General features: G+C 43.3%; 1 protein-coding gene across 2 annotated transcripts in view; it reads left to right on the top strand.

The window, feature by feature from the left end:
- The window catches only part of LOC124721299 (excitatory amino acid transporter 1), a 700822-nt gene that overhangs the window by 653953 nt on the left and 19133 nt on the right, over nucleotides 1-27736 (top strand). For both annotated transcript variants that reach the window (XM_047246208.1, XM_047246207.1), the window contains exon 4: nucleotides 20073-20130. In XM_047246208.1, coding sequence (XP_047102164.1) covers nucleotides 20073-20130 — 58 coding nt within the window. The remainder of the gene's footprint in view (nucleotides 1-20072; nucleotides 20131-27736) is intronic.

The raw sequence follows: 27736 nt of genomic DNA, 5'->3' as shown, positions 1-27736 counted from the left end.
TCTGACCATCTCGTGTTACGGTACGACACAAAGGCTGCTTCGATCTGCAGTCGTATGATTCTTACTTTATTTTTGGTTGCCCTCTACTTGTTTGGTGCCATTGTTTTTTAAGTCTGTTTTTCTCTCTTATAAGTTGTAGGATCTTCAGAGGTAATGCTGCATGACGTCTCTCGGTTCTTTGCTGTGATGTCTATAACATGGAAGTTATCACTGCTTCTTGACTTGCAGGAATAAAGTGATGGGTGACTTCATCGACGTTGGTGTTGATGTCGGCTGGCAGCTGAACAATTAGACGCATATGAGTCCTGGTTTTATACGTCGCAGTTAGTCTAGCCAGTCTGAAGGCGTCCTGGAATGATAATTTGTTGTGTATTCGAGGCGAGCACTATTTGGGTGTGATCATATGAAACTTCATGGACAACATCAGCTGAGTGATATTCAGGGATGTCTTTGATTTTGCCCATGTCGCACCTCTCGTTGGATGCACAGTAGGTTCGTCTAGTGCTCAAATGAGACCGCGTGATCTTTCAGTTCCACAAAGGAGAGTACGGCCACTGATAGCGATCGCACTGTCACCATCTAGGGCAAATTTCCACCATAATTAACTAGTGACCTGTCCTGGCTTCGCAAGGGTAGCACTAATTATATGGTCCGATGCCACAGCAGTAATCTATACTGGCCGCGCGGTTAGAGGCGCCATGTCACTAATCGTCCGGCCCCTCCCGCCGGAGGTTCGAGTCCTCCCTCGGGCATGGGTGTGAGTGTTGTCCTTAGCATTAAGTTAAAGTAGTGTGTAAGTCTAGAGACCGATGACCTCAGCAGTTTGGTCTTTTAGGAATTCACACACATTGAATCTATACTACTGTATAAAGACAAATCGTTGTTTAACGTGGTTATTAAAAATTTCAAAAAGTACTCGATCGACTTACTTTAAGTTTTTACACAGAACTCCAATGAAAATTCAGACGGACATAGGCCATAACAACGATGCACGGGTTTTCTGTTAAAACCAACTGCGAGAGAGAAAATGCGTTATGTTACGAGAATGTGAGGTTTCGACTTCCCTCTCGCACTCGGCTTCAGCTATGATAGAACGTCACGGAAATCATTAGCCAAATTGTTTCGCCCAAATTATTCGTTCTACTTACGTATATTTTCAAATAACAATTTTTTTCCCCTTTGTCGTCGGTTTTATAGAAAACAAAGTTGCAATTGTGGGTTATTGACTTATGATAAAAATAGTACTACAGAGTCTGAATTGGCCGAAACTTTGTAATCCTATCTATCCGCAGATTAAAACTATGAGAAATACTGTCATTCAAGCTACTATCTTCACAGATCCAGCGGTTGTAGCGGTCTCTCTCGTACCCCAATAGGCTGAAGATCAGAGAGAGGAGGCGGGGAGGAAATAAACATAGAGAGGGGGAGAAGATGGACAGAGCGGTGAACGCACATAGAAAGGCGGGGGGATGGGGGGAGGTCGAGGAGGAGGAGGAGCAGCAGCAGCAGCAGATGGACAAAGAGAGAGATAGTACGGGATAGGGAGGGCAGAGAGAAAGAGGGAAGGAGTTCCGGATGTATATCCTATTCCCATACATATTTACCAACTATGAAGCATGGCCTGGAATGCTAGTAAATTATATCCTTCTTTGTGACTCAGTTTATCCATTAGGGAAAACCGTATCAAAATCCCTACACTAGTTCCTGAGATAACACCGGTTCCCGTCAGATCACCGAAATTAAGCGCTGTCGGGCTGGGCTATCACTTGCATGGGTGACAATCCGGTCTGCCGAACGCTGTTGGCAAGTGGGGTGAACTCAGCCCTTGTGAGGCAAACTGAGGAGCTACTTGACTGAGAAGTAGCGGCTCCGGTCTCCTAAACTGACATACGGCAGGGAGAGTGGTGTGCTGACCACATGCCCTCCATATCCGCATCCATTGACGCCTGTGGACTGAGGATGACACGACGGCCAGTCGGTAACGGTACCGTTGGGCCTTCATGGCCTGTTCGGGTGGAGCTTAGTTTTGTTTAATTTCTGAGATCAGCCTTTACATACAGACAGTAAAACACGGTGTTGGGGCTATAATTTAGTAATATGTGTAGACGGATGCATAAGGCTGCTTGCATCTCCCAGGATGGGTTGACGTTGAGGTGATCCGTATACTACCAGAAAGGTAATAATTATAATAATTACTTGTCTCCACGGCGACAGTTGCCGCCTCTGTTGTTCGGTGGTGGTGTTGGCACTGACAATGACTGGCCATGTTGTGGATGTACATCGCTTTTCCGTCGCCCACTGTTAGTCTGTTCGGTAACAGGTGCAGCTGGTAACGTTTGCTAGCCGCCCTGACTGCAAGTACGTTTAGGATACATGAACTTTTTTTGATATCTTGCCACATATTGTCAAAAAAAAATAGTTAAACGTTAACGTAGTCTGTGTAATGGATTTACTTAGGTGGCTTTTTAAACTATCTGTGTTGTTTCATTCAAATGTATAAACAGCAGTACCGAGCTAACAAAAACTCATTTTCAACAGTTAAGAAATGGGTTGCTGAACTGAAACTTGGATGTCTTTATTTTGAGGAAGATCCATGAGAAGGCAATCCCAAAACCTTAGCCACAGACGAAAACCTCGAAAAAGTGCGCGTTGCGGTACTGGACAATTCGTGGTTAAAGATGTGTACAATAGATGACAACATACGTACATAAGAAAGAGTACTGTCAGTTATAATTTTTAAAAAAATATGTATGAGAAATCTTTGTGCAAGATTTATGCCGTGTTGCTCAGTACTGACCAACAGTAAAAGTGAAAACATATTTTCAGAAATATTTGGAGCTCTTTAAAAAGAATCCAATTGATTTTGCGGTGCTGATTTGTGTTAGTATGTCAGGGCTCCACTACTTGACGCTACAAACGAAACAGCAATCATCGGAAACCTTAAATCCCGGTACCCAGAACCAAATAACGGGTTAGTCTATTTTATCTGCTGGAGTGTTTATAGTCAGTGTTTCCCGGGCTGCAAAAGGATTCATGTTGTCAATTACCTTGTAAAAGACATAACGACAACGGGCGAGCGCTACGCAAGTTGCCGGCCGCTGTGGCCGAGCGGTTCTAGGCGCTTCAATCTGGAACCGCGCGACTGCTACGGTCGCAGGTTCAAATCCTGCCTCGGGCATGGATGTGTGTGATGTCCTTAGGTTAGTTAGGTTTAAGTAGTTCTAACAAGGGAACCTCCCCATCGCCCTCCCCCCCTCAGATTTAGTTATAAGTTGGCACAGTGGATAGGCCTTGAAAAACTGAACACAGATCAATCGAGAAAACAAGAAGAAGTTGTCTGGAACTATGAAAAAAATAAGCAAAATATACAAATTGAGTAGTCCATGTGCAACATAGGCAACATCTAGGATCATCCGTGCTCAGGAGCGCCATGGTCTCGTGGTTAGCGTTAGCAACTGCGGAACGAGAGGTCCTTGGTTCAAGTCTTCCCACGAGTGAAAATTTCACTTTCTTTATTTTTGCAAAGTTATGATCTGTCCGTTCGTTCATTGACGTCTCTGTTCACTGTAATAAGTTTAATGTCTGTGTTTTGCGACCGCACCGCAAAACCGTGCGATTAGTAGCCGAAAGGACGTGCCTCTCCAATGGGAACCGAAAACATTTGATCGCAAGGTCATAGGTCAACCGATTCCTCCACAGGAAAACACGTCTGATATATTCTATACGACACTGGTGACGGCATATGCGTCACATGACAGGAATATGTTATCGACCCACCTAACTTGTACCCTTGGCGAATGGGTAAAGAGATTCTTCTACCTTGCCCGATTTTGGTTTTCTTGTGGATGTGATAATCACTCCCAAAAAGTGATGAAAACATAAGAATTTGTCACATAAACTGCAACAAATGAATGCAACAGTTTCACAGTCGCACAGTTTTCCCTGTGCTCTGTCAAAAGTTTTTAACTTTTTCAAATTTTTCCTTGTGTAGACCGTCAAATCCTGCATATGTCCAAGCAAATCTGAACATGTCCTGGAATTTTGGAGAGCAAAGTTGATTATGTGTGAGTGCGTGAACTTTGATAATTGTCTGAAAATAAAAAAATTAACTTTTACCGGAGGGAAGACTTGAACCAAGGACCTCTCGTTCCGCAGCTGCACACGCTAACCACGGGGCCACGGCGCTCTTTGGCTCATACTCACTTTGACGTTGCATATCTTCCACATGGACTACTCGGTTTGTATATTTTGCTTATTTTTTCATAGTTCCACACAACTTCTTCCTGTTTTCTCGATTGATCTGTGTTCAGTTTTTCAAGGCCTATCCACTGTACCAACTTATAACTAAATCTGAGGGGGGTACGATGGGGAGGTTCCCTTGTAAGTTCTAGGGGACTGATGACCTCAGATGTTAAGATCAAAAATGGTTCAGATGGATCTGAGTACTATGGGACTTAAAATCTAAGGTCATCAGTCCCCTAGAACTTAGAACTACTTAAACCTAACTAACCTAAAGACATCACACACATCCATGCCCGAGGCAGGATTCGAACCTGCGACCGTAGCGGTCGCGCGGTTCCAGACTGTAGCGCCTAGAACCGCTTGGCCACTCCGGCCGGCCTCAGATGTTAAGTCCCATAGTGCTCAGAGCCATTTGAACCACGCAAGCTTCTTTGTCAAATGGGTGAAAAAATACGATGTGTAGACCTCTAGAAAGCATTTTTCATCTCGAAAATGCACTCAAATTGTGAGGAATTTAAATTACGAATTGTCGGAAGAGCCATCTTTTCATCATATGTGATATTTGCCGATTTACATCTCTAACCCCAACTAAAGAAATATGAATCTGGGAAACACGTAGCATCCAAAGGATTTTATCAGTCGAAGATGTATATTTTGTAGACCACATACAATCACGCTACAGAGATGAAATGTGCCTAGTTAAAGCTGAAAAGCAAGTGCATTTTGAACATTCGCCCTGCCTAGGTAAGTAGGCTTGCAGACAATATGTCATTAAATTACAATTACTTGACGGATTTTTCGTCGTGCAATTCTAATCATCATCTATAAGAGCGACATACTGAAGCTTGCTGTACTGCATACAGAAACACTGTGTTCCCTAATGTGACTGTTTATACCGATGAGTAGTACTACGTACAAAAAATATCTCAGCCGCTGTAGTCCACGCCAACGCCTAATGTTTATGCGTTCCAAGATCACTGCTTATTGCCTGCTGTTGCCTCTGCAGCGAATCTGTGGAGGCGCATTGTACAAGGATTGTAAAACTAACTTGTCCTCGTGAAATATAGCGTTCCGTCTACATTTGGAAACATTTATTTCTTTGTCTTTCAATGCGGTTCTTCCGCTTCGTATTTCAAAGTGTGTCCTGTGGTCTTACATGTTCTGTATCACTTATAGTACTATATTATGCAAATATTTTGACAATAACTGTATTATAAACTGTTGCGTGGTTCTGTAGTTTCACTGCAGTTGTATCTTCTGCTTACACCTAGCGAGGTGTCCGTTACAGAGGTCAGCATATTGCACTGTCGTTCAAGAGGAGAAGGCTTGAAATTCTCGCTCGGTCATCAATATTTACGTTTCTCGTGGTTTTTGTAAATCGAGTAAGGCGAAAGGCGTGCCGTACTGGTTCCTTCGTAATGGACACGGTGTATTTCGTTACTTACCCTCGTCCCAATAGAGATTTGGCTTCGTTTCTAATGACCCCCCCCCCCCTGCCCCCCCCCTCCCCCCCGTCGACTCCCATCTTTGCTTAGGAGTCTCCAGAGACAATCAGCCGAATGTCATTTACCTGAACAACAGTGCCCTGCCAACCCCAAGGTTTCCAGCAAATTGCCAATGGCTAAGTTCCATGAAACAGGTCCAGATATGGGACCTTGAGGAGAAGCATTTCATTGGAAAATGTTTTCCATTTAACAACAAGTTCACTGCAATAACGGAAACTCCATAATATGCGGTAGAAAGGAAACGAAGACTATGTAACAATATGAAAAGTAGAAGAGCAACACAAATTGTCAAATGCCTCTGCTACAGTTAACGTCGATAACCCACTTCACCTGTGAGAGAGTCGGCATTATAAAGAGCTATTCCTTTCCGAATCCAATTTTTGTTTGTCTAAGTTCGAGGAGCTGTCAGTGTGCTTGAAAACGGCGGTACCAAAGGTTCTCTTGGACCTTTGTCAGACAATTTTTAAGGAAGTCTTTGGCTCAATAGAATTTGTTAGCAGTTTTCTTGATTATGGCAGCCAACTGTCTTTCACATGGACGTTACTCTTCCTAGTATTAAAAACTCATTTACGATTTTTGTTAAGACTGGGACAATCGATATTTTTTTGTGTCCAGATTGATATCAACAGAACCAGACTCCGTCCCGGTTCATGTATTGCCTATTGTACCTGTTATCGTACATAACAAATAGTGACATCGTTGTTGGGATACGATTCAACTACATGCGTTTCGAAGCACGTGTGCACTTTTAAATTCAGCTCCTTGTTGTGTGGAAACAGGGTGTGGAGCAGATTCTCTAAAAATACCTTTCAGAATTTCGTCGTGGCTCTATTTATTGAAAGTAGACACGACTGATGGTTATACTTCAGTATTTCATAAGAAACTGACTAAAATGCGGGCCTTGGGAGGGTCACTTCGTTGCGTTATTTGCAACACAATTTTTAAATCATTCGATCTATAAATAATGTTGTCTGGATTATTTAATGCTAATAAATTCTCTAGTTCAGCTGAACTGACAGATCTTAGATTCTGATTCAGAATGCCAACGGCTATTTCCAAGTCTCTAAGAGAGCTCTACGTATTGTCCCCTCTAAACGTAAATTCTCCACCGTGCCTTACCACGTTAACTAAACAATTTAAGGTTGTGTTCATTGTCTTCATTCAAAATAAATAAAATGCAACAGCAAGGAAGCTGGTTTTGAGATTGAAGAAACAAAACAGCAACGGAAGTTTCTCAGAATCTAGCTCAAGACTTAAGATCTGCACTATTATCTAACGCAATGGTTCCCAACTTGGAGGTAATCCCTCCCCTGAGGGGTACATGGAAATTTTCTGTCGGGTAAAAACCGAAAAGGTTTCATTATGTTTCACGTGTGCTACGAAACTAAATTATTTTTATAAGATCATTAGTAGTATACCATTTTTAGACTCTAATATTGATTATATAAATTATCAACCATTACTTTTCTCTATTACCAACATTACACGTGACACTGTGTGGTGGACGTTACAGGTTCCTCACGTAGTCCACCCACTACACACATACTTTGTGCCGCACATCAGTGATGTTGAGAAAAGTAAAACGCATACGCAACAAACGCTAAATATCTCAAGAAAATGTCTTTTCCAAGTCGTGGATAGTTCCTGCAGTAGACCATAAATGCTTGTTTACTTTGAAACAAATAAATGAACTAAACTGACTGCACGACAAGACAGTAACTACATAAGGGCTTCTGTAGTCCTGCACACAAAATGTGTGCAGCAATCAAGTGAATTACAAACAGTAAGTAAAGTGGCACATTTCAGTCTGGTTGATGTTAGATGGGGATGTAGGCTGCCACTAGAGAGAGGTGTGGTGTAGGGGAAGAATTTTTTGTGACAAGTCTCTTCCTCAATGTGGTTAGTTAGCTTCCTTATCTGAGGAGGCGTTACAGGTAGCCCTCGCAACGCTCCAGGAATTGCCTCGGGATGTGAAAGAAGATTTTTGATTATGGTCACAATCGAAACGAAAACAAGAAATGTATGAATGTATGGGTATGGAGTATACTTTATTATGTACACCAACTGACAAGGCGAGACCACGACGTTGGGATCATGGATTTACTTCAAACTTTGTACACCTTTAGTAGGCCATTAAAACATCATAATGTGCTAGCAGTAAGGTGCACTACTATGGCAATTCCGAGAAAATCGTAAAAGAAATTTACGCGCCTATTATGTAACTGATCTATCTGTGCGAAGGTGCTGGCTGTAAGTAGTCTTTGTGGTCAAGTGGTTAGCGATTCCACAAAGTAAGAGGGTCGTATATGAGGGTAAGATTCGAATCCTGCTAAAGTTATTCTTTAATATATTTTTTTTTTCATCACTGGTCACATTACTTAATTTATACGACATTGAAGAGGTAATATAATGAAAGAAAAAAACCCACTTGTATTTCCATTAAGTTATAGTGAATTTCATACGTTATTTATCTTATAACTGTTTTTAAAGAAATTTTCAAGGATGAGGGACAGGTTTGTATATTCCAAGTCAAACTTCGGTAAATAACGATGCGAATGGTGTTATTCAGTAATATAGTAAGTCACAATGCGCCAGACCACAAGAGCAATGTACAATTACTCGTCGGATGTGCTCACGACATCACGCGTTGCAGGGTGGCATTTGTCACACTGACATGAAAAACATAAATTGAAACGGCATCTACTACACCGAATGAATGCCGTTGTCCCGCATTTAAAGGGAGTGTTCACAGTTTCTAAGGGAAAACACACCTCGTTGGCATTTTGAAAAATTTCTCTTTGTTCCGATAGTATAGATTAAAAATTAAGTTTGAGCAAGAGTCGAACCCTCTTGTCATACACGTTAATCTAACGAAGCTCGAACGCTAACCACTTTTTTTTAATCTCATTTCTGTTCGTTATTGTTCGTTGGATATGTTCGGGGCAGACGTACCATGAAACCCCTTCAAATTCATCGTAGATCCATTTACTCAATTTTTTTTTAAGAGGGCATCTAACGCTCTGGCCGTACACACTGGGCTACCGTGCCGGCTCCACTGGACCACCATCAACTCTAATGTCCGGCACCTATTCACAGATACATAATAGACGCGTAAAACTTCTCTTGCGATTTTCTCGGAATTGCCATAGAAGTGCTCCTTACTAATTGCATGTTATAGCCTACTAAAGGTTACAAAATTTGAAGTAAATCTTTGATCCCAATGTCGTGGCCTTCCCTTATGAGCAAAACTGTGAAAAACTCAGGGACAATGGTCTAAGAAAGGTTGGGAACCACTGTTATAAATCAACATTATGAACTACTGAGAGGATGTGATACAGTAGTTACTGGAATGGACTCTCATTCGGAAGGGGGCGAGAATCATTCTAGAATTGTGATGTTAAGTTTTCATAGTTATCCTGAATGACTTTATTCAATATTTAACTTCCGTTATGCCGGCCGGGGTGGCCGAGCGGTTCTAGGCGCTACAGTCTGGAACCGCACGACCCCTGCGGTCGCAGGTTCGAATCCTGCCTCGGGCATGGATGTGTGTGATGTCCTTAGATTAGTTAGGTTTAAGTAGTTCTAAGTTCTAGGGGACTGATGACCTCAGATGTTAAGTCCTATAGTGCTCAGAGCCATTTGACCCATTTTTTCTTTGCAACACAGCATATCGGTTCTTCCTCGTCCTATTTGTTGCCTTTATACATGGCAAATAGCCGGTACTGGCCCCCAGGAGTCACTATCCGTGAAATGCAGACTGGTACTGAAACAGCCTGGTAGATTTACATCAGACTCGAGAAATTATTACTACAGCTCGATGCTGTGTCATGAAGTTCTTGGTTTTTACTCTGATGTGATTGCATTTTTCATTTATTATTTTTAGCTCACAATCAACATGTGACGTAAATACATCTTATATGTCCAACGGCTTACATTAATGATTTCGGTACATTTTCAGTCATCCTACATATGTCTCATTTTTATTTATCATTTTATAGCTCCCTTAGGAGAAAAGAGGATTGAAATTCCAGTAAAAGAAAGTGGATTCACTTGCATTTCCGTCACAAGACAACATCTGTGATGTCCATCGACGTATGAAGAACGACTGCAGGATAAAGGCCAGATATAAAAACACTGCACGTCGTTGAGCGGGTCTGCTTACATCATCAGAAGGCGGTGAATGAGCTGCTTCTAATCTTGCAAGCTGTGAGTGGCCGTCTAATGTACGGAAAACCGTAACCACGACGAGCGCCGCTGTTACTACCCGTGCTGATGAGCAAATAAGCAGTTACCCGTCGAACTTCACGTCGCTGTAGTAAATGTCCTTTGTGTGTGATATGGGCTGCTAATGAACGTTTTGGACAATAAACAGTCAATGAATACCGTCTGCTTCTAGCTGTAAGCGTGGCGAGATTAAAGATGACTATTTCTTGGGCTCAACTGTGACGCGTGATGAACTGTAGATGCATCACATCGAGTACTCCGCTTAGCAGCGTCACGCGACGTTTACTCGCAACAAAAAGTCTTAGTCATACAAGGTCATCACTACAATGTTTGAGGGCTAGGAGGAGGAGGAGATTCAGCCTGACGTAACGTCGCTTTGGAAAACATTTATGTCAGGAGCATGTGTCACACACGAGACGTAGGCGTAAGCGAAGCGGAAAAGAATCAGCACGCAACAGAAATTCGTGTAGACCCTTGCAATAGTGTAAAGCTGTATGCCTGATGATACTTGAAATGGACAATAGGTTTACAAACTTAATATGGGAGAACTAAATTTCGCACTGTAGATGGAACAGACACGAAAACATTCGCTGATTCGCTGTCTACCCATCTATTAGGTTCTGTAAGCAACTATTAGTAACAAAGTGGCTATAATTATTGGCTTTGATAATAAAAGAGTGGTAGGTTAGTAAATTTTCCGCTACGACAACCCCTGCTTACATCACTTACACGACAACCCATTTTATTCTGCAACGTCTAAGGTAATATTGGCTTTCCCAGTACCCGAGTTAGTCCAGGTTCTGAAAAAAAATTTAAACTTCTACCTTAGTAAGCATCGATGACACTTTGCCGATGTACTGAAGCTCCACTACTGTCTCAGAAAAGTACAAAACCGGTACATCCAGAGACCGTTAGCCCTTAGAACATCATCAGACTCGAAGAATGGACAACCCAGGCGTCTGGCTCTTATTAAAGCCCTCCGCGAAAGCTACACGGATTGCGAAATAGTCTCTCATAACAATGGACGAAGGTACAGAGTTTATACTTATACGGATATGATGTCTGTTCTTTCGGACATGTCCGAAAGAACAGACACCATATCCATTTAAGTATATACTTCTGGCAACACCAACCATGTGCCTCTTCCTTCTGTGCAGATGCACACATATTCCCCGAACTCTTACGGGACTTGGAAAGAATGTCTTCCACGAGTAATGAGTGTGTTGGGATGGGACACTACGAATGTAGTATGTGGACATACAAGGTGAGAATGTGGGTCTCGCGGGAGGCGTGCGCGAGATAGTCCATGCAGTCGCGCTATCCTCTGTGCCCTCGGTGGCTCAGGAGGATAGTTTCTGCCATGTAAGCAGGAGATCCCGGATTCGGGTCCCGGTCGGGGCACACGTTTTCACCTGTCCCCGTTGATATACAGGGTGAGTCACCTAACATTATCGCTGGATATATTTCGTAAACCACATCAAATACTGACGAACCGATTCCACAGACCGAACGTGAGGAGAGGGGCTAGTGTAAATGTTTAATACAAACCACCCAAAAATGCACGGAAGTATGCTTTTTAACACAAACCTCCGTTTTTTTAAACGGAACCACGTTAGTTTTGTTAGCACATCTGAACATAGAAACAAATATGTAATCAGTGTCGTTTGTTGCATTGCAAAATGTTAATTACATCCGGAGATATTGTAACCTAAAGTTGACGCTTGAGTACCACTCCTCCGCTGTTCGATCGTGTGTATCGGAGAGCACCGAATTACGTAGGGATCCAAAGGGAACGGTGATGGACCTTAGGTACAGAAGAGACTGGAACAACACATTACGTCCACATGCTAACACCTTTTTATTGGTCTTTTTCACTGACGCACATGTACATTACCATGAGGGGTGAGGTACACGTACACACGTGGTTTCCGTATTCAATTACGGAGTGGAATAGTGTGTGTCCCGACATGTCAGGCCAATAGATGTTCAATGTGGTGGCCATCATGTACCGTGTGTACCGTGATGTGCCTACAACCCCAGAGGATATGAAACAACGTATTGTGGCAGCCTGCGGCGACATTGCACCAGATGTACTGCGGCGTGTACGACATTCATTACGTCAGAGATTGCAATTGTGTGCAGCAAATGATGGCCACCACATTGAACATCTATTGACCTAACATGTCGGGACACACTCTATTCCACTCCGTAATTGAAAACGGAAACCACGTGTGTACGTGTACCTCACCCCTCATGGTAATGTACGTGTGCGTCAGTGAAAAAGACCAATAAAAAGGTGTTGGCATGTGGACGTAATGTGCTGTTCCAGTCTCTTCTGTACCTAAGGTCCATCACCGTTCTCTTTGGCTCCCTACGTAATTCGGTGCTCTCCGATACACACGATCGAACAGCGGAGGAGTGGTACTCAAGCGTCAACTTTAGGTTACAATATCTCCAGATGTAATTAACATTTTACAATGCAATAAACGGTACTGATTACGTATTTGTTTATATATTCAGATGTGCTAACAAAACTAACAGGGTACCATTTTAAAAAACGTAGGTTTGTGTTAAAAAAACATACTTCCGTGCATTATTTTATGGTTTGTATTAACCAATTACACTAGCCCCTCTCCTCACGTTCGGTCTGTGGAATCGATTCGTCAGTATTTGATGTGGTTTACGAAATATATCCAGCGGTAATGTTAGGTGACTCACCCTGTATATTAACGCCCGTTAGCAGTTGAAGGCATTAATATAATTCTAAGGCACGGAGTTAGTTCAGACAATTATTATTAACGGGGTGAAGCCTGTTCGGGAGGGCTGTAGTGTTTTGTTGACTGATCACTATAATTATTTTGGCCGTATGATGTTTTATATCGAACTCTAAGGTGTTCAACGTAAAAACAAAAATTCTTTATAATATTTCTTGGCTTAGGTCAGTATGCCGGGGACATCTTTCATTTTATTACATACTAGCGACACGCCCCGTCTTCGCAAGGGTAGCACTAAGTACACTATGTGATCAAAATGTTGTATTCGTATGGATGCACATGCTTAATAAACGTAAACATTGTACGTAGTAGGCTGTAATGCGATGTTTATTTAATCTTGCGATTAGCTAATTTCAAAAAATGTTCAAATGTGTGTGAAATCTTATGGGAATAACTTCTAAGGTCATCAGTCCCTAAGCTTACACACTACTTAGCCTAAATTATCCGAAGGACAAACACACACATCCATGCCCGAGGGAGGATTCGAACCTCCGCCGGGACCAGCCGCACAGTCCATGACTGCAGCGCCTCAGACCGCTCGGTTAATCGTGCGTGGCAGCGAATTTCGACCAAGCGTCATTGTCAAAGACATTTTCAGCATTTGTATTTCATATCATTTTCAAATCACTCTCAGTTACATGTAATTTAATTCTAAGTATGGCTACGTTTCACTTGAAATTAAGAGTGATCTCAAAATGACATGAAATACTGATGTTACAAATGTGCTTGACAATGACGCTTAGTCGAAGTTAGCTAATCGCACGAGTAAATAAACATAACATTACGGCCTACTACGGAACACGTTTACGTTTATCAACTATGTGATCAAACTGACGGACAGGGAGCTTCGAGCACTGTGTAGGGTGTTTGTAAAAAGTTGCATAAAATCAGTGGTAGAAATCCCCCGTGACCTCCAAATTGGTTTCAGCAGTCCAGCTAGCACAATGACTATGAGTAGGGAGTTAAAAAGAATGGGGGGAAATGGTCGAACAGCGCCTCATAAGTTATACCGTTCTGAAGTCAGTGCTAAAGGTGTAAAGAGCGACGGCACTGGACAACGGACGACTTCGAACGAGTGATCTGGAGTGATGAATCACGCTATGATCTTTGGCAATCCTATTGAAGGATTTGGGTTCAGCAAATGCCTAGAGAACTCTACATGCAATCATTGGTACTGTTGAAATTGAAGTTTGGAGGAGGTAGTCTTACGGTACTGGGGTGCTTACTGTGGTTAGGGTGTGATCCACTTATTGCGCTTAAGAAAACGCCAAACGTGGAAGCATATGAACACATTTTAAAGCATTGTGTAATGCGTAAGGTAGAGCGATAGTTCGGAGATGATGATTATACCACCACGACAGTGCAAACTGTCGTAAAGTAGAATCTGTGACGCGATGGTTTGCGAGCAACAACATTGCTAAAGTGCACTGGCCTGCCCAGAGTCCCGTCTTGAAACCAATGGTTCACCTTTGGGATGTGTTAGAATGTCGATTTCGCTCCAGATCCCAGCGTCCGAAGTCATTACCTTCTCTGGTTTCGGCTCTTGAGTAGGAAAGGGCTGTCATTCCTCCCAAGGCATTGACACCCCATTGACAATGTACCCAACAGAGTTCAACCGTCATGAAGGTAATGGATGGACAGACGTCATATTAATGTTCGCTAATGGGTATCGAGATACTTTTGATGAGATAAATGTGTCTACTGCCGGACGTTTTGTCTGACGTCGCGGTAATAAATTATACACATCAATCTTTCCCGTGCCTCAGTCTCTCTATTAGCGAAAACCACATCAAAATCCCTACAATAGTTCATGATATTAGCGTTTACATACAGACAGAAAAACATGGCGCCGAAGCCGGCCGGAGTGGTCGAGCGGTTCTAGGCGCTTCAGTCTCGAACCGCGCGACCGCTACGGTCGCAGGTTCGAATCCTGCCTCGGGCATGGATGTGTGTATGGATGTGTGTGTGTTGTCCTTGGGTTAGTTAGGTTTAAGTAGTTCTAAGTTCTAGGGCACTGATGACCTCAGAAGTAAAGTCCCATAGTGCTCAGAGCCATTTGAACCATTTGAACGGTGCCGAACTTGAATTTAGCATTATATGTAGATGTATTGATAAATAATAATCTACATGATTTTTTTCCATTTATTTTATAATTTGAGCATTTGAAGTGAGATTATGCATTGGCTAAGTGACTGGAGCTGTAGTCCGCAAAAGCAGAGGTGAAACGCATTCAGGACAACTGATCGAGGTGGCGCAGTGGTCAAACACTCGACCCACATTTAAACAGACGCCGGTTAAGATTGAGATTTTACTATGGTTTCCCTAAACCGCTAAGGCACATCCCAGAAGAGTTCCTTCAAAAACGACATACTTCATTTCCTTCCCCAATCCGAGCTTGTGGTCCATCTTGAACGACATCGTCTTCGGTGGGACGTTGAACATGAAACAACCACTCCTCTTCCGTCCGGATATTCATATGCAACATTTCCTCAGTTTCTCACAAACAGTTCAGTTATTTGCCGTAATAGAACTCTTAATAAGGTCACGGTGTCGATTTCTTCTTCCTGTTTTTAATCAACTAAGCTACTGCTGTGTAACTGACGACGTCGATGGGATGTCAAAATATAGGTATCGTTCTTATTACACCTTGGCACTTTCTGTATGATCAGTAGAATACATTTATGCAAGCAAACTGAAATGGCTTTGTCGATAAATTTATGAGATCCTTTTCTACGCCTGTGGTCTGTGAAGTGTGCAGTATAGATTACTTCTGTTTGTACCACATATTGAGGGCCAGTTCACGGACGGAAGTGGGCAGAATGAGTGCTTGTACACCTCTTTGGAAGCTAATATTCGTAACTTTTTTGTTTTAGATGTTGGTACCTGGTTGCTATGGGTTTATTTATCGATTTTCATTTTTAACTGTAGTTCACTATTGCTATTTGAGTTTATATACGGCCATTTTGTCATTTAGAGGTAAATACTGTCATTTTGTTATTTGGAAATAGTGAGTGGAGCTATGGATGCTAGGAAACTGAGTGCCAAGTGGAGAAATCGAAAGCTTCCGGCATATTCTTCTGTTTGAGTTCAATAAAGGGGTGACTGCAACGGAGGCAACCTTAAACATTTTCGCCGTGTGTGGGGATAATGTCATTGGACGGCGCACGGTAAGAAAATTTTCTTGTTTTAAGGTGGATCGTTTTGACAATAGTGACTCTCCACGTCCAGGAAGATTGTTAAACGTATTAATCCACAATGATCCACGCAAATGTACTCGAAAAATGGCACATGTGATGAACTGTGATCAACCACCATCGTGCGACATTTGCATGCTATGGAGGAGGTTCAGAAATCGGGTGTATGGGTAGATTGAACCCAAACAAAGCAGCAATTCCTGCGTACGAAGACCTGCTAGCATTCACAAAAGATAACATTATGCATCTGGTGGAAGAGTGACAGTGTGGTGTACCACAAATTGCTTCACCGAGGTGTAACCATCACTGCTAATATTTATTGTCAACAACTGAGATGTCTTGCAGACGCAGCCCAAGAACAACGACCAGGAAGACTAAGTGAAGTGATGCTACCCCACGAAAACGACACCCGCATTCTGCTACACTCACAAAAAACACTATACAGGAGTTAGGTTTGGAAGTCATTCCACGCCACCTTGTTCACCTGATCTTGCACCCTCAGAATTTCATCTCTTCCGCTCTGTCCAACAACCTTCAAGGAGCTTCCTTTCCGGATGAAAATACGCTGCGATTATGGCTCGTCGAGTTCTTGGCCTCAAAACCACGTGATTTCTGCAGCCGAAGAATGGAAATGTTACCCCAGCGTTGGCAGATTGTTGTAAATACTGAGTCTATGCTATGCGTATCTGTTGTGTCTATTAAACTTAGGGAGAAACGCTTCGAATTTACGCACCAATAGTATAATTTCATCTTCACGACTGATACGAAGTCGATATTTAGGGGTCTTAGGAATATTACTACCTGAAATTGTATTCTTAGAATGTTCTTAGGATCTCATACTGGAACCATATTCACTAGTTTCCCGCAATTTTATGGTCCCAACCATTCATCGACGTCGAAAACTTCAGTCCTCGATAACCGTGCACAAAAGCAAATTTCAAAGTAGATTTAAGAAGTAACATAATGTATCAAAGAAAACACACATTTCATATCGAAAGTATGATAAGGTGAAAACCAAGACACTGGATGTGTCCACCCTCCTCCTTCGACGGCCTGAACTCCGCTGAGTACACTTTCAATGAGTTGTCTTAATATTTGCGGAGGAATGGCAGCCAATTCTTTCTCAAGAGCCGTAACCAGAGGAGGAATTCATGTTGGACCCTAGAGCCTGAAACGAAGTTGACATTCTAACTCAACCTAAAGGTGTTCCATTGGATCCAAGTTGGGAATTTGGGCAGGACAGTCCACTTCAGGAAACTGTCCACACACAATTGCCTCACATGTGTTGCTTTACGGCAGGGTGCAGTCTCACTCTGATACAGTCAATCGTCGTCTCCGAGATACTCCTCTGCTCTAGGCAGTACACAGTGCTATAAAATGTGTCCCTATCCTTCCGCGCTTAGCATTTTATTAAGCGCAATAAGGAAACCACACTCCGACCACGAAAAGCACCCCCATACCGTAACATCAACTTCTCTGTACTTCCCTATTGGCCGTACCCATGATCACATGTAACATCATCCAGGAATTCGCTAGTCCCAAACTCTTACACCACCTCAAGCACCGCCTAACATGGACTTCAGAAATGTGTAGCTTATGAGAAATTGCTCGACCATTGCTCCCCGTTCCTTTTAACTCCCTACGCAAAGTCACTGTGCTAGCTGGACGACTGGTAGGACTTCGGAACACAGGAATTATTCCTTTCGCTGGTTTCGTGCGATTTTTTTCAAACACCCACAGCGATTGTCTACGGTCCTTGTCCGTCAGTACGTGCGGTCTGCCTGGTCTTGGCTTGGCTACGGTTTTCCTCTTCGCGTTTGCACTTCACCATCACAGTTAACTTGTCTAGCTTTAATACGCTTGAAACGTCCCTAATGAGTTTGGACACTCAGATGACACCGAATGACTAGTCTACATTTGACGTCACTGAGCTCTCCGACCCATTCTCCTATTACTGCTTCTCGACTGACAACACAGTACTCGCTGTCACCTTTTACATGGCATGTCCGCTTCTCGTGGCCTCTAGTCATCTAGTGGTCAATTCCGTATTACATGCTGTTGTCTGGATAATTTTTAGCAGATAGTGTACTGGCGGTTCAAATGGCACTGAGCACTATGGGACTTAACTTCTGATGTCATCAGTCCCCTAGAACTTAGGTTAGTTAGATTTAAGTAGTTCTAAGGACATCACACACATCCATGCCCGGGGCAGGATTCGAACCTGCGACCGCGGTCACGCAGTTCCAGACTGTAGCGCCTAGAACCGGTCGGCCACTCCGGCCGGCTGTACTGGAGGCAGGCGTGCAAATAATCAGACTTGACCTCCTGGCTTATTGTTGCTTATTGTTGTTGAAAACCATAGATTCTGTTACGGAGGAATGGCGCTTACGTATCGTACACGAAAACTGTGATTTCATAAGACCTGCATTCATAAGATATCTAGGTAATCTAAAGCTTAGAGAGTTGTTCACAGGTGGAAAATATATAAATAAAATACATAACACGGTTACAATATTCCTCTGTTCAATCTGACTTATTTGAAATTGTAATTTACAACCGGTGCACACACTTACTGCTGTGTAAGTATCATAACAAGAAACGTATTTATAGCACTTGGCAATTTTCCGTTCACACGGATACATTGCTATATACAGACATACACACATCAAAAAAACTTTTGCATCACCCCGGTTCCCAGAACTCCTGAAGATAGACGTTGACTGTGGATATTGTATCAGAGACACAGTCCCTTTGGCTGTTCAGATACGTCACTAAACCCGCCCAAGGATGTAAACAACCACGCATGAGCAACGCCTATTAGACTGAGGGGGTCCGACAGCCGATCAGTTCGTCATTCCACCAGGAAGGAGGTACACGGCTCGTGTTGTCTGTAGTTCAACCATGCTTAGACGGTCAATACCGCGGTTCGATCGCGTCCGCATTGTTACTTTGTGCTAGGAAGGGCTCTCAACAAGGGACGTGTCCAGGCGTCTCGGAGTGAACCAAAGCGATGTTGTTCGGACATGGAGGAGATACAGACAGGAACTGTCGATAGCATGCCTCGCTCAGGCCGCCCAAGGTCTACTACTGCAGTGGATGACCGCTACCTACGGATTATGGCTCGGAGGAACCCTGACAGCAACTCCACCATGTTGAATAACGCTTTTTGTGCAGCCAAAGGACTTCGTGTTACGACTCAAAGTGTGGGCAATGAGTGTCGCATATGCTGAACGCATTAGACACACTGTCCAGGGAGTGCAACAAGGCAGAGGTTCCTGCTGTTTTGGGGTGGCATTATGTGGGGCCGACGTACTGGCTGTACGATACGTAAATGCCATCCTCCGACCGATAGTGCAACCATTTCGGCAGCATATTGGCGAGGCACTCTTCTTCATGGACGACAATTCGCGCCCCCATCATGCACATCTTGTGAATGGCTTCCTTCAGGATAATTACATCGCTCGACTAGGGAGGCCAGCATGTTCTCCAGACATGAACCCAATTTAACATGCCTGGGATAGATTGAAAAGGGCTGTTTGTGGACGACGTGCCCCCCCCCCCCTCCCAACCACTCCGAGGGATCTACGCCGAATCGCCGTTGAGGGGTGGGACAATCTGGACCAACAGTACCTTGATGAACTTGTGGATAGTATGCCACGACGAATACAGGCGTTCATCGATGAAAGAGGACGTGCTACTGCGTTTTAGAGGTACCGGTGTGAAGAGCAATCTGAAGGTCTCGCTTTGTGGTAGTACAACATGCAATGTGTGGTTTTCATGAACAATAAAGAGGGTGGAAATGATGTTTATATTGATCTCTACTCCAGTTTTCTGTACAGGTTCCGGAACTCTTGGAACCGCGGTGATGCAAAACTTTTTTTTGATATGTGTATTTTATGTGTATTCTGCTGGTGTTTAAGCCCATGCAGATGTGGAAGCTGGCGTTTATTTCACATGGTTCGACTTATTCATTCATGTGCACGTAGCATTGGATATGCCACATTGCCACCTTCGTGTGTCACGATAGTACCGTCAACAAGATTTTTTGTTGTTTTTAGTATCAACTATAGAATTTTTGCCATTCGCGCTTCCATCTCTGATGGTACTAATATCACTGAAATTTCTTTTTTCAGACGCAAACGGCTCTCATCCCTCCCACTGAAGAGGAACTTGCCATTGCAGCCAGTTCAGGTAAGAACAGCAATATTCGTAACACTAAAATTCTGTCATGCAACAAAGCAACATGGGGGAAAACACGTTACAAATTGCCGGATGATATTGTCTTATTTGATGCCGTTCGATTACTTTGTTGTAAATAATGCAGCTTCGCCGAGTGAGGTGGTGCGGTGGTCAGCACATTGGACTCTCATTTAGGAGGTCGACGGTTCATACCCGCGTCCGGCCACCCTGACCTAGGCTTTCCGTGATTTCTCTAAATCGTTTCAGGCAAGTGCCGGGGTGATTCCTTTGACAGGGCACGGCCGATTTCTTTCCCCATCCTTCCCTCATCCGATGGGACTGATGACCTCGCTGTTTAGTCCACTCCCCCCCAAAAAAAAAATCAACCAACTGCAGCCTCGTGCGGTAGTTTAATTATTTGCTACAAGTGTCATGTTTTTGCTACAAACAGAAAATGAAGTACACTGAATGTTTGTGCTGTCCTCACACTATAAGATACCAACGAGACGTTGTGTGTACTTCTTTTTTGTTTTTCAATTGCAATTATTGTAATATAAAATGTATACATATTCACAATCGCAGTATGTGACAGGACGGCCTGTTCTAAGACCATACAGGCTGCAACTTTCCTTTTTTTAAATTTCAACTTTCCTTTTTTTAAATTTCAACTTTCCTTTTTTTAAATTTCAACTTTCCTTTTTTTAAATTTCAACTTTCCTTTTTTTAAATTTCAACTTTCCTTTTTTTAAATTTCAACTTTCCTTTTTTTAAATTTCAACTTTCCTTTTTTAAATGTCAACTTTCCTTTTTTTAAATTTGAACTTTCCTTTTTTTTAAATTTGAACTTTCCTTTTTTTTAAATTTCAACTTTCCTTTTTTTTAAATTTCAACTTTCCTTTTTTTTAAATTTCAACTTTCCTTTTTTTTAAATTTCAACTTTCCTTTTTTTTTAAATTTCAACTTTCCTTTTTCTTTAAATTTCAACTTTCCTTTTTTTAAATTTCAACTTTCCTTTTTTTAAATTTCAACTTTCCTTTTTTTAAATTTCAACTTTCCTTTTTTTAAATTTCAACTTTCCTTTTTTTAAATTTCAACTTTCCTTTTTTTAAATTTCAACTTTCCTTTTTTTAAATTTCAACTTTCCTTTTTTTAAATTTCTGGCTTCCTCTTTTTTCAGATATGGTAAATAACGTTTGTTTATCTCGTCTTACGGCTTTCCCTCACCTTTACCGAGAGCAAAACCTTACATTGTTGTTTAGATAGATAATACAACGTTTGTAACACGTCAGAACGTTCCCAGAACGTCGCGTCTTGTAGCTCTGAAATACAGAAGGAAATTCATTTTGGAACCAAAGCTTCTGTTTATTTAGTTGCTGACTAATTTCGCATTTAGCCCATTTTCACACGCCACTTATTACGTAGAACAAGATGAACCAATTTGTCACTGGTACCTTTATTATCCACATTCTACACGTACCCTCACGACAAATTTTGTTCTCTGTCGCTTGAGAAAATGGGCTAAACGAGGAATTAGTCGGAAAGTAGATGAACAGCAGCTTTTGTGTTAAAATGTCTTTTCTTCAAACTCAGAAGTTACTTTAGTAGCAGTCTACAAGATTTTCTTAAAAGGAAACGGAATAGCAGCACAATAGCAAATTAACAAAGTGTCAGTTAATAAAATACCCATGTTTCCAACTTAACTCTGACATAAGAATGTGTTTGCAAACTCGTCAGAATTCCTGGTTTCTTTGTAAATTTAATGGCTGTAAAAGTCTGATAACTGCAGTTCGACGAGTCTCCTAATTTAGGATTTTTCCTAAAATTTATTCATTTGAAATACATACAAATATACTGGGTGACCCAGGAATAATGGTCAATATTCAGGAATTTGACAGAAACGATCATTCGAGGCACAAAAGGCTAGTAAACGTGGGCTCTGAAATACATACCTACATTGATTTGAGCACTTGTTCATAGAGGGTATGTGTTTCACAGTACTGAAGATGTAGTGCTCAGAGCTCCTAAGATATGCATTCCAGAGCCTGTGTGTACTAGACTTCCTCGTTTCGAATGACCGTTCTTCTCATATCCCTGAATGTTGATCATTCTTGCTGGGAATCCTTGTATTTACAAAGGATTTACCTACGTTAGATAAATGAAAAGACTGCATTGTATCTTGAAAGTTTAATTTCTTTATGTAATATGTGATCCAACCACAGTACCAAACTCTTATTTTGAAATCTCGCAGGCACTCATTTGAGGATTTTATATCGTGATCTGGCGCCCCCATAAACTCAAGCGTTTTTGGCTGGTCGACCAATAAATGGGAATATTATGCAAGTTGATAAAAAGATTCCTTGCCTCTCCATAAAATTCTCGCAGAGAAGCCCACCTACATGATTGTATTGTCGCACAACCTATAATGAGTTAACAGATGTATGACTAAGAAAATGAGAGATATTCTTACATAATTTTCACCACAAAAATGAAATCCTATCACATCCACACTGCAAACACACTTTCGTGCAAACAAAATAACAAAATTTCCGTGACTGAACTGTAGATGCTTCATGTTTGTCATACAGAAGAGCAATGTACGGCGGGATACGTATATAATGGAGGGAAGGAAGGATACAGGATGTCCGGAACTGCCCATTCGCAAATTAAAGTCATCATCTTTCGTCCCCCGTAAGAGTTGAGGCCTTCTTACAGTAGAGCGGAACTGAAGTTGAGCCAGTGTCTTCATTGTCAAATACATTCGGTGTTTGAGAGATGCCAACCGTAATACTGTTTTTTTAAGTAGCGTTCCGGGCAGGGTACAAAACTGCGGACAGCATGAGTGGCCAGAAACCCCATTGTGTGAAAATTTCTGGATATGCATCAAAAGTGTTGGGCTGCCGAATTTTGACGCTGTGGTGACTGACTAGTTTGCCTGAACTGGCTCTGCTTGGACGCAGACTCGGCGACTGTGACGCAGAGGTAATGTGGGTGAGTGAACACTTCGACATATCTGTTCATCTGTACATATTACTACAATGAGGTGACGGAAGTCATTGGATAGCGATTTTTACATATAGAGATGGCGGTGGTATGGCGGGCACGAAGTATAAAAGGGCAGTGCGTTGACGGAGCTGTCATTTGTACTCCAGTGATTCGTGTGAAAAGGTTTCCGACGCGATTATGCACGCAAGATGGAAATAAACACTTTCAACACGGAATTGTACACTCATGCCCATAAATTAAGGATAATGCTGATACATGGTGAAACAACGCTCTGGTGGGCGGTTTACGGGTTTAAATCACCTCGGGGTATGACCATGTGGTGCATTTGACCTGCGGTCGTCGCACGTTGACGCTGCCAGCAGTCCACATACGCAGAGGTGTGTTGGTGCATGTCAGAGCACGGTGCAGCGAGTAAGTGTGCAGATGTTTTCAGACGTGCTAATGGTGACTGTGTGTTGAAAATGGCTCAAAGAACACTTATTGGTGACGTTATGAGGGGTACAATACTGGAGCGACTGGAGGTTGGTCAAACACAGCAGGTCGTAGCACGGGTCCTCCGTGTCCCACAAAGTCAGATTTCAAGATTATGGCAACGATTCCAGCAGGCAGGAAACGTGTCCAGGCGCTACAGTGCACGATGTCCACAGTGTACAACACCACAAGAACAACGATATCTCACCATCAGTGCCCGCAGATGGCCACGGAGTAATGCAAGTAGCCTTGCTCGGGACCTTACCGCAGCCACTGGAGCAGTTGTCTCCAGGTACACAGTCTACATATGACTGAACAGATATGTTTCATTCGCCCAGAGACCTGCAAGGTGCATTCAACTGAACCCTGGTCACAGGAGAGCCAGTAAAGCGTGGTGTCAAGAACACAGTACATGGTCATTGGAACAGTGGTCGCAGGTTATGCTCACGGACGAGTCCAGGTATAGTCTGAACAATGATTCTCGCCAGGTTTTCATCTGGCGTGAACCGGGAACCAGATACTGACCCCTTGATGTCCTTGAAAGGGACCTGTATGGAGGTTGTGGTTTCATGGTGTGGGGTGGGACTCTGATTGGTGCACGTACACCCCTGCGTGTCTTTGACAGAGGAACTGTAATAGGTCAGGTGTATCGGGTCGTGATTTTGCACCAGTATGTCCGCCTTTTAGGGGTGCAGTGGGTCCCATCGTCCTCCTGATGGATGATAACGCACGGCCCTACCGAGCTGCCATCGTGGAGGAGTACCTCGAAACAGAAAATATCAGGCGAATGGAGCGGCCTGCCTGTTCTCCAGACGTAAACCCCATCGAGCACGTCTGGGATGCTCTCGGTTGACGTATCGCTGCACGTCTTCAAACCCCTAGAACACTTTAGGAGCTCCGACAGGCACTGGTGCAAGAATGGGAGGCTATACCCCAGCAGCTGCTCGACCACCGGATACTGTGTATGCCAACCCGTTGTGCGGCCTGTGTACGTGTACATGGTGATCATATCCCATATTGATGTCGGGATACATGCGCAGGAAACAGTGGCGTTTTGTAGCACATGTGTTTCGGGACGGTTTTCTCAACGTATCACCAATACTGTGGACTTACAGATCTGTGTCGTGTGTGTTCCTTATGTGCCTATACTATTAGCGCCAGTTTTGTGTAGTGCCACGTTGTGTGGCACCACATTCTGCAATTATCCTTAATTTATGACCATGAGTGTAGTTAGATATAGACGCATGGGGCATTTCATTTCGGAAATCGTCAGGAAATTCCTTATTCCGAGGTGTACAGTGTCAAGAGTGTGCCAGGGTACCATATTTCATGCATTAACTCTTACCAAGGGCAACGCAGGCTTTCACTTAACGACCGTGAGCAGCGGCGTTTGCGTAGAGTTGACAATGGTAACACGCAAGCAACAATGCGTGAAATAACCCCAGAAATAAACGTAGGACGTACGACGTCCCGATTTCAGTTGGTAAGAGCTGACGGTACGGTCTGAGTGCGGAGCAGACTCCACGAAGCCATGGACCAAGTCGTCAGCAAGGTACGCTGGTGGTGGCTCCGTAATAGCGTGGGTTGTGTTCACATGGAATGGATTGCGTCCTTGATTATATTCGGTTACTTGGAGACCATTTGCAGCCGTTCATGGACTTAATGTTCCCAAGCACCTATGGAATTTTCATGCATAACCATGCGCCGAACAACAATTGTTCGCAATTGGTTTGAAGAATATTCTGGACAATTCAGGCGAAGGATTTGCCACCCAGATCGCCCGGAATCTCATTATGGGACTTATCGGGAGGTCTGTTAGAGCGCACAATCCTGCACCGGCAACACTTTCGCAATTATGGACATATGTAGAGGTAGCATGGGTCCATATTTCCGCAGAGGACTTGCAACGGCTTGTTGAGTCAATGCCACGCCGGGCGAAAGGAGGTCCGACGTGATATTAGGAGGTATTCAGTGTTGTTGTCACCTCAGTGTAAAGTCCCCGCCACGATTTCTGCTTGTGTGTGATGGCTTATTCAGGAACTACTGTAGGGATTTTGAGACGGCTGTCACTAATAGACACGGCCTTGCTGCAGTGGATACACCGGTTCCCGTGAGACCACCGAAGTTAAGCGCTGTTGGTCGTGGCCGACACTCGGATGGGTGACCAACCAGCCGCCATGCGCTGTTGCCATTTTTCGGGGTGTACTCCGCCTCGTGATGCCAACTGAGGAGCTACTCGACCGAATAGTAGCGACTTCGGTCAATAATACCATCATAACGACCGGGAGATACACTATATGATCAAAAGTATCCAGACACCCCCAAAAACATAAGTTTTTAATATTAGGTTCATTGTGCTTCCTCCTACTGCCAGGTACTCCATGTCAGCGACCTCATTAGTCATGAGACACTGTGAGAGAGCAGAATGGGGCGCTCCGCGGAATTCACGGACTTCGAACTTAGTCAAGTGATTGGGTGTCCCTTGGGTCATACGTCTGTACGCGAGATTTGCGCACTCCTTAACATCCCTTGGTCCACTGTTTCAGATGTGGTAGTCAAGTAGAAACATGTACACGTACCGCACAAAAGCGTACAGGCCTACCTCGTCTGTTGAGTGGCAGAAACCGCCGACAGTTGAAGAGGGTCGTAATATGTAATAGGCAGACATCTATGCACACCATCACACAGGAGTTCCAAACTGCATCAGGATCGACTGCATGTACTATGACATTTAGGCGGGAGGTGAGAAAACGGATTTCATGGTCGAGAGGCTATTCATAAGCCACACATTACGCCGGTAAATGCCAAACGTCGCCTCGCTTGTTGTAAGGAGCGTACACATTGGACGACCGAACAGTGGAAAAACGTTGTGTGGAGTGACGAATCACGGTACACAATGTGTCGATCCGATGGCAGGGTGTGGGTACGGCGAATGCTCGGTGAAAGTCATCTGCCAGCGTGTGTAGTGCCAACAGTAAAATTCGGAGGCCGTGGTGTAATGCTGTGGTCGTGCTTTTCATGGAAGGGGCTTGCACCCCTTATTGTTTTACTTAGGACTATCACAGCACAGGCCTACAATGATGTTTTAAGCGCCTTCTTGCTTCCCACTGATGTAGAGCAATTCGGGGATGGTGATTGCATCTTTCAGCACAATCGAGCACCTGTTCATAAAGCACGGCCTGTGGCAGAGTGGTTACACAACAGTAACATGCCTGTAATGGACTGGCCTGAACAGAGTCGTGACCTGAATCCTATAGAACACCTTTGGGATGTTTCGGAACGCCGACTTTGTGCCAAGCCCCCACCGACCAACATAGATACCTCTCCTCAGTGCAGCATTCTGTGAAGAACGGGCTGCCATTCCTCAAGAAATCTTCCAGCTCCTGGCTGAACGTATGCCTGCGAGAGCGGAAGCTGTCATCAAGGCTATGGGGGGCCAACACCTTATTGAATTCCAGCATTACCAATGGAGGGCGCCAAATGTCCGGCGCCAGATGTCCGGATACATTTGATCACATAGTGGATTTAGTGCTACTCGTGTGAAGCCGGGACGGTCGCTAAAAAGAATATCACTACACGAAAGTCGTTGTTGTGCCTCCTCTTACTGCAGCGTAACGTCCGTGACCTATGGAGACGAAGTTACTAACAGGAAGCTAGCCGTACGTATATTTCTTTTCATATTGGCCGTTGGTTTCTGCCGCACTGTGATCCAGTAAACCTACAAAGTGTAAATTTTCATACGTTTTCCAATCCATGTTTCATTAATCGCCATTTAAAAACTAAGTGTGTAATTCCCTTTCGACATCGCTAAAACAAAACAAAGTTTCTATACCTCACACAGAGATCTAGAAGTTACCAAACAACCAAACACCCGTTTAAAAAAGAGAAGGGGGTGAGGGTCGAGTCTTAGATGTTCTAGATAAATTGCTTGGAATGCGCTGGAAGCCAGCGAAAACGCAGTTGCATTCATAATTTCAAAGAGGAAGACAATAAAAAGTACTTTTGTTGAAAAGGGCTCCTTAAGTTGAAAATTGTTTGTAGGCAATTTTTTTGTGTTGCTCGTGCTCGATCTTATCATCATAGCGACTCTTCAGGAGATAATGGATTGAACAACGCTGATATATAAAATATCAATGGATCTACA

This window comes from Schistocerca piceifrons, chromosome X (assembly GCF_021461385.2).
Source record: "Schistocerca piceifrons isolate TAMUIC-IGC-003096 chromosome X, iqSchPice1.1, whole genome shotgun sequence".
In the NCBI taxonomy this organism is placed as follows: domain Eukaryota; kingdom Metazoa; phylum Arthropoda; class Insecta; order Orthoptera; family Acrididae; genus Schistocerca; species Schistocerca piceifrons.
Note: the sequence above shows the minus strand (reverse complement) of the source record. Positions and strands in the feature narration are given on the sequence as shown.